The sequence below is a fragment of the Syzygium oleosum genome, unplaced genomic scaffold, assembly GCF_021117445.2.
Source record: "Syzygium oleosum isolate NSW1041296 unplaced genomic scaffold, Sole_v2.1 Sole_v2.07, whole genome shotgun sequence".
NCBI classification, from domain to species: Eukaryota; Viridiplantae; Streptophyta; class Magnoliopsida; order Myrtales; family Myrtaceae; genus Syzygium; species Syzygium oleosum.
In genome coordinates this window covers 4,732,566-4,748,971 of record NW_026607491.1, presented here as the reverse complement: position 1 = coordinate 4,748,971, position 16,406 = coordinate 4,732,566, and the positions used below count along the sequence as shown (strand labels likewise).

Below are 16,406 nucleotides of genomic sequence, written 5' to 3'. Positions count from 1 at the left end.
TTTCGTTAGCCATTTTATCTGCTTGTCATGTGGATAATTATCCGATGACTAAAGACTGCCTCGGCACGAAAAAAAGTGCCTGGGGATTAATTAATTTATTAAAAAAGAGAGGAAAAGAAAAAGAAAAAAGAAGACGAAATGGAATTATGTTTGCGTGTGGACCACGGCGCGACCGCGCGTGAGGCCCGGTGCTGCCGGGGAAGGGTGGGCGGCTAGGATGGCGCGGCCGATGAGGATCTTTACGGTCGATTAGCTCGCCACGTGGAGATGAGCGCGCAGGAGGGGGGTTGGGAGTGAAAAAGCTGCCGCTGGCTGGCGTAACCGTCGGAGTAACGGCCGTCAACGTCAGCGAGCGGGTCGTTAGAGACGGAAGGCGACGTTTCCTCGTGTTTGCGACGGTCATTATGCTTTGACTTGCCGTGACGATAGGGTTGGCCGAGTAGAGAAGAGATGGGGTCTTTTCTTTCCTTCTTTCTTTTGGTTTTTTTTTAACTTTTGGTTGGAATATCCGAACCCCCCCCCAAAAAAAAAAAAATTTGGTCGGAATAATTACGCGAGTTGACTGTTGCAAATTGTAACGTAACAACAATTACAAGGAGTACATCTCTTTTTTTCGTAAGACCCGCCTTAAATTCACCCGGGATATATCGATATATCAGGTAAGATGTAAATCGCGGTCTAAATAATTCAACGGAACGTATGATTAAATGCATTTTCAATAGCGCGGTGAATTGAACATACATCGCATCTTCAATCTTTCTCAATCATCAAATCAATCTTACTCCGCATCGAAATGAAAATAGAAAGAAGGTTAGCAAGCAAGCTATGAATGCGAATCAACACATACCTAACATCGTTAAAAAAAAAAAAAGAGAGAGCATAGCCTATTACCATTTATCAGCCATCGCCAGCCCCCTTTCATTCACTCCAAAACATTACTATTTTCACTTCCTCGGAGGTAACTTTCGGTCAGCTACTTCTCATTTCGTAATTGTCCATTCGTTTACACGCACGCGCACACCACATATTTATGTTCATTACCGCTAATTTTATAATCCGATCTGCATTTTGGATGTCGCAAATTTCTCGAACAGAGAAAAACCAACACAAGACGCGGAGGACAATCGATCCAAACGTCCTCGACGCGTCATCGTCTGTTTCTAAAGTTCGTCCCATTCTCAAAGCGTGTTCAACAACCTTCAACCCCGGAGAGGAAGTCAAGCCCTATCATTTTCCAATTTCGCGAGCTATTACGATGGCTGTTGCTCTTTGTCTTGCTATCAAAGGAGTGGGTCCTCCGAACACTTTCCCATTATGAAAAGCTTGGGAATTGGATCGAGGGAGACAGAGAAAGAGCATATCGACCCGTCCGTGGTGGTGAAGCGGAGCCTAATAATTCAATCGAGACAGCTCAAGCAATCTAATCGCACGAGTACGCGGGCGTGCACATGGGCTCTCCCTCTCCTCCTTTTTAACCCCGAGTGGCCTCAATAATGGGTGGTCCATCCCACCCTAGCCCATCGCCTTTTAGCACCGGTCGGATTGAACTGAACATTCTGCCAAACTTATCATGCACACTCCGCCAGCACACACAATCCCCATTCTTGCACAGTCCCCAAGTCCATCCAAATCAAACAACACATGCAACACGCAAAGAAGCTTCCTCGTGTTTACTCTCATGCGGCCTTTCGTGGCGAAGTTCCGCCCAGAACCCGGTACATTTACTAGGCCGGAGCGAAGATGAGATCGGTCACAATCTCCGGACCTACCCGTGATTGCGCACGTACCCCGTGTGCATCATGGTGGCAGTGCATCGGTTCTTGATGTGCGAGAATAATCGATAAGAGAAAAGATTAACAGATGAGCATTTTTACCCTTCATTTCGCTAATAGAAAGATGGAGGGAAATAGTTTGAGATGAAAGAAATTCCCTGCACAATCCACCTGCTGGAAGCAGATTTTACCACCACATTCGTCTTCCCATTTCTCCATCGCTTTTCTTACACCTAAAACCCATTGCATATAACTCTTATCCGCTCCACATATTTCCTTCCAAGTACATCCAGAATTTGAGGAGGAAAATGACGTTTCCTTTCCCATCTCCGTTTTTCCATGCATTTCTGCCTAACTTGGATTTACCAAAACAAGGTACAGGTACTAACAAAACGTATTTTGTCATACATTCGCCTTTTACTCTTTGCTAATGTGCCTGTGATTGTGAAAGTAACTAGGAAATAGACAACTAAGGCAACTTGCAGTATAGAATTTACAATTCATCCCATCAACATATCAGCAGTGACGTATGGCACCTTCTGCCCATGTCCCATTCACAAGTTCAAATCTTCTCGTACCCATATTTCCTCGACATTCAGAGAAACTAAAGATCTTTAGATTCTGTACATTCTTTTTCGCATACCATCAGTACCTTCGGCGGCCATCACGAATAATGTTCCGCTCATCCCAGATTGGGCAGGAGCATGTTGCTTTCTTATTCTTCCACTCAGCTCCACAGATATAGCAGAACTCATATCCACATCTACAATTATGAAGGCAATCAATTGCAATGCAAATTTCCAAATTAAACAACCAAGTTAGAAACACAGAAATACATTTTGAAAATCATAGAAAAATTTGGACAGCGCAAAATTGAACGAGTGGAAAGATCTATAATTTGTCCCACGCAGTATGCCAGAAGAAGTCCTAGTTGTTTCTGACCAACTCCAAAAGTGGTCCAGCCCGCTTGTGAACTATGAATTCAGATAACAAAAAATCTAGGTCGACCCACACCAACAGACCAAACTAAAAATCTGAAGCTCATCCCAGGACCAAAACACGAACTGAAAATCTCAAGTTCATTCTGAGATGAGATTTCCAAATTAAAGTGCGCAGAAAACATCCTAACAAAGAATACAGCCCGGTTGACTGAGCGTAGGATCACATATCAAGTGTCAACGATAAAAAAGGAAAATGAGGTTAAAGAACAGGGAAAACCTGCACGTTATGTGATAGCAACCTTCAGCCAGCTCAACCAGATTTTTGCACTTCACACACTCACGCCAGAGTCTCTTACTTGCGAGAGACTTCAGTTGTGCATCTCCAGCAGTGGCAATAGGATTTGACCTCTGGTACTCATAGCAGCTCATGTTATAATGCCAGGGGACTTTGCATTCAACACAGAAAAAGAATTGGCATTTCATGCATTTTCTAGCTCCGCTATGTTCAGCTCCAACGAAACCATTTCTGGAATATTCTAAAACCTCGTGTTTTGACATTAAAGTGGAACATCTGGGATACGGACAGTAGACTCTCTCTGTCACAGGAACAGATGCTTCTTTCATCCGTTGGCTCATAATTGAAATAATGTTTGGTTCGAGAAACCCACCACAGCTATCAATCTTCACCTCAGAGTTACAACCATCATGAGGACATTTAATCATCACTCCATCCAGCAACTTTGCTTCCACATGCCTCTTCATACAAGAAAAGCAATACCTATGCAGACATTCCTCAACTGAAAACATTTCGGTGACACTGCTATCTTCAAAACATATAACACAGGTCTCCTTCAAGCTCTTCCCGCGGTTAGTCTCCTCAGGCCATGAGATCTGAGAAACAATGGCATCTCTTGCTAGTTTATATGCATATTTAGTATCATTTGGCCCCACCAGGGTTGCACCGAAATACATTAACTTCTTTTGGAGCATGGTAGCCTCATTCAACGGCGTAGCAATCTTGCTTTGTCCAGGCGATTGGATGCCTGTGACCTGTCTTTATTGCTGATTATCAGGATTAATTACACAAAGAAAGAAACGAAAAATAAACATGTAACCAAAGTTTTGCTAGTAATTTCAATTTCTGAAGTATGTGGACAACAACAGGAGTTAGGAATGAAAAATAGCATGAGAATGACACCTCCAATGTACAAACCAGAAGAGGACAGCTGCAGAGCATTACGAGCAAAATAATGAAAATGTCATCTGAAACTTGAGGAGTAAACAATGTCAATATATATTTGCAATTTTGCATCACAGTGAACTTTTAAAGAACACACAAGCAACAACAGCGAAGCAGATTAAAACCTTCTATTTTTCCCTCTTCAGGTAGCTGCAAAAATAGATCCGATTGTGCAAAGTGAAAATAATTTACAAGGTTTGCGAATTGAAAGAAGCAGCAAACCCTTGCTCAAAGCACCACTCGATCAAAATCCAAAGATAGAGAAGTCATACCTACCGGCAATTTCTAATAGCAATTTAACTGTACATCAAAAAAGAGAACTGATGTAATTAAAAGATCGAACAAAAGATTTCATGCCATATGGTTGTTGCTATTTATTCCAGATGAACAATTTCAGTGGAAGAGTGATTCTTTCTGGCAAGTAGATCAATAGCAACTCCCCTGACAAACAAAGATAGAGCAGCACAGAATCAGATGGGCAATTAGGTTACATCCATGGAATATTGGTGACAGAAGTGTTTCAGTTCTCTGTAGCGAGATGAGTCATCGTTATTTACTGAATGGAGCAAATGCTTCCAAGTCTACTAGGAAGAGCTGAAGCAACAATGTGGACCTAGAGGCTATTACCTTGCAATTTGGAGCGTCGTTGCTCTCCTCAGAGGAACAGATACCAGCTTCTCACCATAAGATATCCCATTTCAGAAACAAAGTAATTTTAACTAACCATCTTTTAAGTGATGCAATAGAGCAGTGAACCACCAAGCTTTATCCCATTAGCCAGTTGAGATAGTTCCACTTAAATCACACTTTCACATATTTCTCAAAACAGAAAGATCACTTTGTTTGCTTACAAACCCTGCTTTTTTCTCTTGCAAAAAAGGGCCAAAAAACTGCGGGTGGATAAAAAAATAGTTCCTCATCAACCAAACAGTAACAATCTACCAACCTAATTATTAGCCACTTTCTATAACTTGCTTCATACTAGTCAGCATCACCAGACCATTCCCGTTTCCCTACCAACAGGAAAATGCGCGTAATGCAAATCGAGCCCAAGTAATCCAGCATTACAAGTTCCAACAATGCAACAGATACTCAAACCAGTCAACATGAACCAACAGCTTAGTGAAATGAACCAAAATTATAAGCAAAACGCCATTTTTCATAGGAAAAGACGACTCTAATGCCGAGAATCGTCGAAACTTACGTAGTTATAGAGCCTAACATCGCCGATCAATACGTTAACCCTCTTCAAATCCAAGCAAAACGCAGCATGAAGCCCTTGGACTAAGGCCTCGATCTCAGCTTCTAAGTCACTGACCAAAACGTCATTGATCAAAGGCTTCTTCACCTCCATAATCACATTGTCCTTGAAATCGCAAATAGCGACCCCAAGCCCGGCCACCACAACCTTCTCGTCCTTAATCCACTCCTCGCTCACCAAACCCTTGACATGAACCCTGAAACACTCGCTACTCGCGGGCGACGACGACGACGACGAAGACGATGCAGCAGAGGAAGAGCAACCGGCCTGGAACGGCTTGTGATAAAAGTCGCCGTAGTTTCGCCACTCTTCCTCAGGGATGCCGACGATCTCGGCGGCGAACCTCAGGTCGTGAACCCGACAGTCCAAATCCTCCCTCATCCTCCGGAACTCCGCCTCGCACTGCGCGCGATCCTGGTGCTCCCGCGCGTACCTCTCCATCTCCTCCAGCATCAGAGCCGTCGCCAGCGACCGGCCGTCGCCGTCGCCGTCGTCCCCGACCGGCTCGGCGGGCGCCGGGGGAGGCCGCGACGCCGAGGCGCGGGAGGGCGAGAGGGAAGCGGTTATGGCTTCCTGCAGCTGGAGCTGGAAGGCGTAGTCGGCGTCGGAGGCTAGGGCTTGGGACGCGACGAGCTCCCGGCGCTGCTCGGCGACGGCGGCCTCGAGGTCGTCGCCGTCCATTCCTCGCGGCGGCCGGAACTTTCCCCCGTTTTCTCGGCAGGCGGATTGCGGGAAAGCGGCCCGGGGAGTGCAGTAGCAGGAGGAGGAGGTGGAGGGAGAAAATGGAAGAGGGGAGTAGCTTCTCCGAGGGGTCAACTGGAGGTTTAATTTAAATAAATATAAAAAAAAGGCAAATTTGAAAAAACATTTTAAAAAAATATTTTCCCCTCCTCAATTCTCCCCCTCTTTTAAACAAAATGGGAGAATTATCAAAAATACTTTTTCGCCTACCTTAATCCACTTTTGCACGAGCCGATGGCTAACGTACGTCGGAAGTACCTAAAAGTCCAGACATACCGCAATTAAATTAGTCTTAAGAAAATAATTATATATATGTAAGCACGCGCACATGAACACGAAAAATCCCAAACTGTTATACCCGTGATAAATTTTACCATCCGTCGGTTTTCGTTAAATTCTATTATCAAATTTCTGAATTTGATGACATGTGACAGTTAACAGGCGTACCAGTTTGGGATTTTTCGTGGGATTAATCTAATTTCATGGAGGGTAAATTTGTGATAAATTAACCAGTTTGGGGTTTTTCATGATATTAACTCTATATATTATTACGTGGAGTAAGGAAAAATTGTTATTTTTAAAGATTTCGATCCTTTTTTTTTCCTTTTTCATATCTCTCAGAGAAATGTGTAACGTAAGTTAGTAATTCAATTCTCTAGAAAATGTAAATCTTGTTGATTAGATTACAACCTTATTCGAATTTTAGAAATATTATTCTCTATTTAGGTATATGGATAGAATTTCTTTGCTCTTTGCAATTTTAACCAACAATTGCTTTTCATTATTGAAAAAATCGAAATTTTCATGATTACATATTACCAAAGAAATGAGTACTTCATAAAAGAGGAGGTCTCATTTGGGCAGCTTTTCTTTGCGTTGTCTCTAAATGACAAAGCATGTAAAATCATATCAAATCATTATAATTACCAAAATAGTTCTAAAAATTTGGAGTATTTAAAATTAAATAAAAGTGCAAACTAGTGATCTGCCCATGAAATTCCGTGTTTAAAAAAATCACTAACTTACACGAAAAGATATTATCGGATATAATTATGGCCCGCCCAGGCCGATTCATCCATTTTCCGGGTGTACTTATTTAAATTCAGATCTTGGATTAAATGAATCACAATTATTGATTCTGTGGATTCCACCAGTAAAAGCAACGATTGTGTGGGTTCCGCCAAGGCCGATTCTTCCATTTTCCAGGAGTACATATTTAAATTCAGATCTTGGATTAAATGAATCGCAGATGTTGATTCTGTGGGTTCCACTCGTAAAAGCAACGATTGTGATTCATCCGATCTAATGAATTGTTTCTGGAGAAGAAAATTGCATGTCCTCTCGCTCACACGCGACTCGTCCTCCACCGGAGGAAACTGCAATACCATTATCCCACACTTACTCACTTACATCATCTTCTCCAGACATATTGTGGGTGTGTTTGTTTCGGGTAAAACTTCATAATGAATATAATCGTTTTCCAGAAAAATGTTTTTTCATTTTCAGATTAGAGAATTCATTTTCCTAACTTTTAAGCATGCATATATTTTTTTTTACCGTAAATCATTTTCTGTTGACTTATCATTTTTAACAAATTAAGCAAGTGAAAGCCCAAAAAACTAATTCACAAAAAATTATATCGTTCAAACAAACACACCCTAAACATGCAGTACCATCTGTGCTTGCAGAGTGCACTACTGATGGGACAGTAAGCGTGGTTAATCAACATTGCTTAGAAAGTGTAATTATTAATGACTCTTGAAATCCGTTTGTTTGAAGAAAAATTATTTTCAGACTTTTCAATATTTGAATGGGCAAAAACTAATCGATTTACGAAAAACCTTTTCCATGGAGTGAAAACTATAAAGTTAAATTAAGGGAAAATAACTATCTCTTCTTTAACATGATAATCACTTTCCCTAATCCACCGAACATATCAAAACTAACAATTTTCCTTAAAAATGATTGTCACGAAAAACATTTTACTTTATCTTGAAGTTTTCAGCTCTGTCTCTTTCACGAAAAATGGATGATTTAGAAAACATTTTCCTAAAAATGATAGCTTATATCGCTTGAAATAATTAGTTGATGAAATCTTACATTATCGACAATAGTTTATGTCTAAAAATTTAACTAAACGATGAAACTTTTTTTTTTCGTTCGCCCATTTTTGTAAGCAATAGCAATTTTATTTTTAGAAAAATGTTTTCTAAATCATCTAGTTTTTGCGAAACAAACCCCATGAGCTGCAGCTATAAGTTCAGTTCACTGTGTTCCATGCTGATCAGACTCCCCATGATCAGCTTCGTCTTCACTTCGCATCCGACAAAATTTACTCCTTTCTTCGGTTAATTCGTTCTCTCAAAGTTCAGTTGTTCATTCCGGGAGAAGTGATGATGTCCATGTACTCTCGACAAGGGTCGTTCTTGCTAGAGAGAACCGGCAATCGAACCAACGACAACGAGCACGCGACGGACACAATGCAGACATTCCACGCTTTTGGAACGAAGAAAGGAAGGCACATCCTCTTGCGTTCGACTGCGTTATCTCAGTTTTCGCCGGCCCTGCAACATCCTCGGCGGCGTTAAGGCTGACCCCGGGAACAGCATTTGCAGGTTTGTTCGCAGGGACATAGGAAATCGAGGTTCCGGGATATCGAAGCGCAGGGTAGAAGGAGAGAGTATTCCGGGGCATTACAGCTTTTCGTATCCGAGGTAAGCAAGAGTTGGGATGTTTCGGATTTTGGTATCAGAGCTAAGTGAATTTCGGGATGTTTTCGAATGGCATCGAAGCCTAAGTTGCCAGAGTCATGCCGTGACGGTGATATGACTTGACTTTTCGAAAAGATACTTAACATTTATGTTAGGCCCGACTTTGAGGATAGATTAGATTAGATAAATTTCGACATGGGAGAAGGATGTGTGACAATCCAGATTTTAACAAGCGATCGGTTCAGACGAAGTGAGTGATTATTACCTAGTTTTGGTCCCGCTTACATACGATTTAGAAGTTAGTATTTGTTAGCTATTGGGCTCCTAGCATTCATTTTGTGTGCAGGGTAAAAAGAATTCGATACAATGGGCTTTGCTCGGTTTATGAAGGGGGGAGAATGCATGCTTACTCGTGGGGCTTGTGAGGAAGCTTTTCTACCTTTAAGCTTGGATCATCGGCATATCCATTGTCTAACAAAAGGGAGGAGGCTTGGAAAGTAGGAATCCGTGTGCTCAACCAATCTCTAGCTTCTTTCATGCTGCTATCTTTTCGGAAATAACTCGAAACCCATGCCATTCCTCACCAAATTTTCGAGAGAGGGCTCAGAGACATCATAAACAACACGTAATCACGATGACTTTACCTTCTCGCCTTTTAAATGATCTCATAACTCAATTGCAATGTCTTATTTACCGCCTCATCGATTCCTTCGTTTTTAGATATCTCGATTTGTTTCAAAGCATCCTTCCATTCAGATAAACCAGCTTCTTTAAAAAGTTTCGTGGTTATCAGAACTTTGCACATTTTAAATACGCTGGTTTATTTGAATGGAAAGATGCTTTGAAACAAATCGAGATATCTAAAAACGAAGGAATCGATGAGGCGGTAAATAAGACGTTGCAATTGAGTTATGAGATCATTTAAAAGGCAAGGAGGTAAAGTCATTGTTATGACTCTGTGTTGTTTATGGCATCTTCGAGTCCTTTCTTGAAATTTTGGTGACGTACGACATGGGTTTGGGGTTATTTCATGAAGACAGCGGGGCATGGAAGAAGCTCGATAGGTTGAGCTCGCTAATCCGTGCTCTTCAAGTCTACTCCCTTTTGTTAGATAATGGAGATGTTGATAATTTCAAGCTACATAACTTGGTTCATGAGTTTGTTGTTTCAGTCAGCTTGTAGAAAGCATCCTCGATCTTTCTCATGTTGAAAGATAAAGATAAGTTGATAGCATAGTTGCCCAAGGGCAAGCTCAAAACTGGTTGGGCAATATGCTTTCCCTATATTGACATGAGCAGCTTCCCAAATGATTAGATTGGCCTTGAATTGCACATCTTTTTGCTTTTCACAAACAATAAATCTCTTAAAGTCTCATATTTACATTTTGATTCTATGAAAAAATTTATGCTCTTTAATCTTATTGAGATACGTCTCACTCGTTCGCCGTTGCCGTTTCAGTCCTTGCATAACTTACACACTCTGTGTCTTGATGGTTGTTCGTTAGAGGATATAGCCATTCTTGACGAGCTAAACAGGTTACAAATACTCGGCCTTGCGAGTTCCAAAAATTCATCAATCGCCAACAAATTGGGCAATTGGCTGAGCCGAGGTTGTCAGACTTGAACTATTGTTCACTACTTTGAATAATCTTGCAGCAAAATCCTCATCACCAACTAACAGCCAGAACCCATCACAAATGATGCCACCAGAACGTTAATTGAAGCCCAAATGACCTCAAGCAGAAAAGTTGCTAAACCGTTCATTTCCCTGCCTTCGGAATCAACTTTTCCTTCTTCTTCTTCCTCTTTTCTTTCCGCTGCATAAGAGGGAAGATGAACTCATTTGTTTTGATAGGATTGCATCCCTGCCAAACATATGTAACAGAGAGAGAGAGAGAGAGAGAATTTGAATACAATAAACAATTGCTGGGTACAGACCCCAAAAAAAAAAAAAAACAATTGCTGGGTGGTCCTGCGAAGAAAGAGTATGCAGATATGATTTCACATATCAAACAACAACAGCGGGGATGTGCATTAGCGCAGAGGAAAAGCAACCTCCACCTTGTTAGCCAGTGGCACCAATCTGCAAAAGGTTAAAAAACAGGAAAAAACAAGTCAGACTGAAGTGAACATTCATTTAAAGTCGAATTAACTAAAACGCTGAATGAAAGTTACATCAGTTTGTAACCCTAGAGCCAACATTTCTCAAACACTCAAATCATCACTTCTTTGGAATTTTTTTTTTTCATAGACAACTTCAAACCTCAGCTCTTAATGGAATCTAAATTCTATCAGTAATCTTTCCATGTACTCTCTCAGCAAAAAACCAAAGTGACCCACATCAACCTTCAATTTCTTGATTGTCTGCAGCCCTTTGTTCCTCTAACATAACAGCTTCAGCCCATCACGTGAGTTCGCCGGAAGAGATAGGGGAAGGAACAGATTCCCAATCCGCCAAAGCAGCCTCCTTTATGTCGCGCGACCGTCTTTCACCAAAGTGTTTACATTAATCTTCTTGAGATGCCATCACATGTTTATCGCATGAACAAGAGAAGTTGCTCTGGTTTCGAACGTGTTAATCTTCTTGGGAAACGTCCCCCGTATGGAAGGGGATGACTTTCAGTTCAGTGCTGCTGGCATCACTGTTATGGACATTTCATGAATATATAAGCCCCTAAAATTGAAAATTAGGAAGAAAATCCTTTTTTCAATTTAATTCGTAAATATGTTGGCAAAATTCATAGATAATACCCACCTGCAAGTCCTTCAATTAACAAGATCAAAAAGATGGGGACGAAAACTAATGTGGTATGGGACATGAACCAGTATTTGTCGTTGATGTCACGAAAAGTATGGTGAAAAAGAAATCAGGGTAAGTGGGATACGATCCAAAAATAGTTTTATTGTGAGTTTCAAGTATGTTTTAGTTGAAAAGAATCTACATACTAAATTTAGATCTTGTGAATTTAAATAGAATTGGAAAATATGGCGTCACATTGCATTGATCATGGAGATGATGTCCGCGGCCATGGTCGCGGCCACCTGATGGCGATGGTGGTTGTCGGTGGACACAGATTTGCCCAATAGCAAGAGAACATAATTTAGAGATCTAGAAAAAAATTGAACTTAATTGTGGGTTTCCTTAGAAAATGAAGGCGCGTTTGATGAAACCCATCAAGTAATTTGAATGATCGTTGGCTACAATCAATGTGAAGTCCACAACAGGATTATGGACCCGGAATTATATTTTTCAATCGAAAATCGCTTTTAATTGCTACTAAATAAAATTACCGTAGTCTAAGGGAAACGCAAAACAAAATTTACAAAGGAAACCGCAAAATGAAATACTATAGTCGAATGAACCTTTTTCAGATACTCACAGCGCTAATAGATAATTATATAGCTAGATACATATATACATATAGATAGATCATGCGTCCGCCGATATTTATCATCGATGAATCAATCCGAGGCATTCCTTACGATATCCGGGTCACAAGTTATTGCTTTTAGCTGTTTGATTTCGGGGTAAGTTCTATTTACAAGAGATAAGGGAACATCTCACATCACCCACCTCCATTAGTTCCGTGTGCCTTCCCCTTCAAGCTTTGGGCCTTTCAAGCTCATCCAACTTCCCCCCATTTCCTCCGTCTAATAAAGTACACTCGTTCCTCGATGTCCACCCCCACACCAATTCGCATTCAGACGAGAAACCGGAACAAGGAAAACGACAGTTAGTCAAAAAAAGAAGCGAGACGGACACTGAAGTCAGGCAGACCAGATGTCCTGCAATATTTTACTCTGTCTGATTCTGACATCTCTGGCGCTGCCCTCGGGCTTGGGAGTCTCGTCCTCGTCCCCCTTCGTTCTCGAATCAGATCGCTGCCCCCTCAGGCACGCCCGAATCTTTGTTGCTGGATCTTGTCTGGTGCAGAGAGCGAAGGGAAGGTGGGAGGGGCAAAAATCCTCTCCGGAATCGGTGCTCATGCTTCACTGAAATTCCAAATGCTCGGAAGAAAAAACATTGCACTAAAGAAATGGGGGAAAAGGAGCGACTTGTATCGACCCCATCATCGGACAATAATTCCCTTATAATAATCCAATTCTTTATATTCTCGGAATCCGTCGGAACAACCAGGCAATCATGACGGGAATATCTCGAAAACTGCCACTCACATTACAGGGAAAAGAATAATGCGTTTTCTTGAACAAACCTGCAGAGGTTTAAGTGTACGTAAAGCGAAAGTTTCAGATTGCACAAAACGCCTGTAACGTCACTCGTTGTCCCTCCTTTTCTTTTTCTCTTATCTCTAAAACTGGAAAGAGCTCGGAAGACTAAGAAAATCGACAGCCAATCTCAAGATAATAGATGTTATGAGAACTTTTTCAAGCTTTGACGTTCAAATTATTTGTACCGGAATTGCAACAATAAGTTACTTGGTACTTAGATAAAGCACTCGATGGATTGATTTCTCGAAATATCATAAGAACCACCAAAAGTTTTGCTCGCCACATCTCGCTGTAACAACCAATTTGAAATTTCGTTTCCCTGAATCATGAAACATAACACAAGAACCGCAAAAGTATTTCGAAAACTCTCGCCTATAATTGGCTCGTTCATTCTCGTACTATTGTTCAACCGAATGAAGGATGTTTAGCGCTGACAAAGTATAAATCACCCCTAGTAGAATTTTTCGGTTTGAGACTGCGGATTTTGTTCGGGTGCACTGCCCATTAGGCAAGCTTGTCATCCTTACTCCATTATGATGTTAGTGAGCTGCCCAAGATAGGGCATACACGTAGGTACAAACACATCCTTCACAGACTAATAAAGATTTTTCGAGATCAAGAATTAGACTGGAGAATCAAACTTGCAACTTTTGACTTGCAGATCAAGTTCTGGACCGCTCGATCGACCACCACTGGAGTCACGCCGTACAAATACATTCTCTTAGAAAAGGAAAATTGAAATTTCATTCTCTCATTAAATTAAACAAGGAAAGATTAAAGATTTAAAAGAAAAGCAAAACCCCCAAGAAAATTTGGAGATGATTTAGACTAATCTCATCTCTTAACACACCACCCAGAGGACGAAATTCCTTAAGATATGAATTCATTCATTCTGGAACAGAAGAAACCCCCTAATGCCTCTGGTCACTTCTTAGCTAATTGCATACACTTGAACTTGGAAAATCTTGTTGAGTTCCTACATCAGTGGGCTATTAATAAGGCCATGCCATGATGAACCGAGCCCATTGTTCCAGCTGCTTCCTCTTGCAGAATCAAGATCACCCATCGTGTTCCCTCCATCTGCATAATTGGCATTGAGCTGCCATGGAAATCCCCACAAGATCCTGTTCTCACTTTCCACCCCGGAGCACAGCTCTTGTTTCATAGTCGTCATCGTCACTGCCGTCGTCGTGGGGCAGCTCATGTCTTGATCATACCCGAGGCTCATCTCTGGGCCGCAGCCATTCTCCATCGGGTCTCCGGCATTTGCACCCCCGAGACCGTAATAGAAATTCTGGAGATTGCTCTGATGGGTCTCGAGAAACCCGTGCCTGAGCGAATCGAGGAAACCGCCGTGGTTGCCCAAAACATCGCTTGGGTGGATGCTGGGTTTTCCCAGAATTGGAAGATGGTCATGGTCATCAAGCCCAAATTGCTCACCGGCCTGCTTCTGGAGCCTGGCGAATGCGAGCGTGAGATCGCTCGAGTCGAAAGTGCTCAACCCGGGGAGTCCATTGAAGACCGAATTGGCACTGGATGTGAGGAGTTGCTGATCTTGGGCTCTCTTCGAGGAAGAAGAGGACGAGGACGATGACCTCCTGTTCTTCCTACACCCTCCGCCGACCGGGACGTTCCTGAGGGTCCCGCCTTTGGTCCAGTACCTGCGGCAGGACTTGCAGAAGTACCGGGGCTGAGAGAGACTGTAGTTGTTGTAGTAGCAGAACTTGGTGTTGGTGGAGTCGCATCTCGGGCACTTCAGGGCTTGCTCCGGCTGAGGCCTCGGCTTCTTGTTCTCTTGCTGGGGTTTCGTGCAGACCAGCATGCTTTCAAGCGAACCGGACATTTCCTGCTCAAGAAAACACGGTTTTAGGTACCGGTCATTCACGCCTGCTGTGAATAGAATAGTTCGAACACCGAGGAGATTAAGCGAAAGAAAGTTTGATTTTTGAGCAAATGGGCGATGTTTGCCGAATCAGTCGAGTCAGCCCAATTCATGTCAGCGAAGTAAAGTTTCGGGAAATTCGACCCAAGCTCAACAGATGCACATCTCAAAACCCGAAAACGGGCTCTGAGGGCGAATCTTGCGCTAGTTCTTGAAATGAACAGCGAAGCGCCTTTTCTCATCGGAAGAAAGGAAAAAGAACAGCAACATCAACATCATCATCACCATCACCATCATCGCCATCATCAAACGGTGGAAAGTAGAAAGCAAAAAAAAGTTCAGTCGCGGTTGCGCATAAGGAAGAAACGCTCTTCCATCCTCACCTGATGTTGCACGCTTGGAGACTCCATCCATGCAACGCACGCCGATCTCAGCTGCAAGAGCGAACCTTATCACCTTGAGATTGAGAGAGAGAGAGAGAGAGAGAGGGGTGTGGCGCTGTTGTTCGAAGTGTGAGGAACAAGACAACTCGTCTCTATATATAAAGCAATCCAGAGGAGAGAGAGAGAGAGAGAGAGAGAGAGAGAGAGAGAGGGAGAGACAAGCATAGAAAATTCCAGGCTCCCATCTGCGACAACTACATCTCCCAACGGATTCAGATGCAAGAAGCCCCGACGACGTCTTGTCGTGTTGTGGGTCCCCCCCCCCCCCCCCCCCCGGCGTTCCTTCGCTTGCGTGGATTCAACGATCAAGGGGCCCCACCCCACCCCGCCCCACATCAGTGAAGTCTAGTTTGGTAGAACCTAGTGGACTGGATCGGGGGCATTAATGACCATCCCGAATGGGATTTATCGCGGAATTTGACTTTCCATTGACTCATTTTCTTAAATTTATGAATAAATTTGATCGGAAATAATGAAACGATGAATTGACAACCGTACAAGGAAAGGGTATTATTCGACCGTTGCTTAACCCGACTTATATGGCGAGAATATTTCTCAATACTCGCTGGTGTAATGGTGCTTGATGTGCAAATAGAAAGGAAGCATATAATAACAAGGTCGGTAAAGGTGAATTCGAGGACTATCGTTAGGATTTGAAATTGCAGACGTGCTCCGATTCTATGATGTCGTGATCCTCGCTCAAATCTGATTCCAACCTCACCCAACTTCCTCTTCACGTGTCGCAAGAGGAATGACACATGTAAACTCTTGTGTCATCGTGATTCACGGATGATTCGTTCGCACGAAGATTCTGAGATTTAGGCTTGTTGTGGTGCATAAAAGTCAAGTATAAAAGCTTCCATAGTGGCACGATCAAAACGGGGGTCATGTCTTCCTCGATCCCCGATTGAAGGGTTACAAGTACGGACGTCATTCATATTAAACTTTAATCTCGGCTTTGTTCCATGATTACTTCAAATCTTGTCCTGACACAAGAGTCGTCCCCACAATCTCCTCGTGTTCCGAAAAAAATCCACGGCTTTATTTAAAACGATAAAATAATGCACTACAGAGATTTGTCGTTGGGAATTTTTACATTAAAAAAAAGAGAGGAGGAAAATAATAAAAAAATAAAAAAGAAAAAGAGATTTCTTATGGGGAAGAGGTAGGTGTGAGGCCTGAGGAG

The 16,406-nt window shown here is 42.3% G+C and overlaps 2 protein-coding genes across 2 annotated transcripts; both read right to left on the bottom strand.

The window, feature by feature from the left end:
• Window positions 1–2,154: 2,154 nt before the first annotated feature.
• LOC130134361 (E3 ubiquitin-protein ligase RSL1-like) lies at window positions 2,155–6,001 on the bottom strand. Its single transcript, XM_030597824.2, has 3 exons — window positions 5,158–6,001; window positions 2,991–3,763; window positions 2,155–2,535 (listed from the first exon to the last, which is right to left on the bottom strand). Exons 1-3 carry the CDS (start codon window positions 5,893–5,895, stop codon window positions 2,418–2,420), a joined length of 1,629 nt encoding a protein of 542 aa, XP_030453684.1. The 5' UTR covers window positions 5,896–6,001; the 3' UTR covers window positions 2,155–2,417.
• Window positions 6,002–13,611: 7,610 nt separating this feature from the next.
• LOC115678069 (dof zinc finger protein DOF5.3) lies at window positions 13,612–15,348 on the bottom strand. The gene is made up of 2 exons (XM_030601378.2): window positions 15,161–15,348; window positions 13,612–14,741 (listed from the first exon to the last, which is right to left on the bottom strand). Exons 1-2 carry the CDS (start codon window positions 15,185–15,187, stop codon window positions 13,872–13,874), a joined length of 897 nt encoding a protein of 298 aa, XP_030457238.1. The 5' UTR covers window positions 15,188–15,348; the 3' UTR covers window positions 13,612–13,871.
• Window positions 15,349–16,406: the final 1,058 nt, after the last annotated feature.

Bases quoted from the DNA above. Each gene is read 5' to 3' on its own strand.
- LOC130134361 (XM_030597824.2), bottom strand. From the start codon at position 5,895: ATGGACGGCGACGACCTCGAGGCCGCCGTCGCCGAGCAGCGCCGGGAG. The intron at 3,764-5,157 runs GTAAGTTTCGAC...CAATAAAGACAG, and splicing joins ATGTTAGGCTCTATAACTAC to GTCACAGGCATCCAATCGCC. The intron at 2,536-2,990 runs GTTTTCCCTGTT...TCATAATTGTAG, and splicing joins TGCTATCACATAACGTGCAG to ATGTGGATATGAGTTCTGCT.
- LOC115678069 (XM_030601378.2), bottom strand. From the start codon at position 15,187: ATGGAGTCTCCAAGCGTGCAACATCAG. The intron at 14,742-15,160 runs GTGAGGATGGAA...TTTCTTGAGCAG, and splicing joins CTCCAAGCGTGCAACATCAG to GAAATGTCCGGTTCGCTTGA.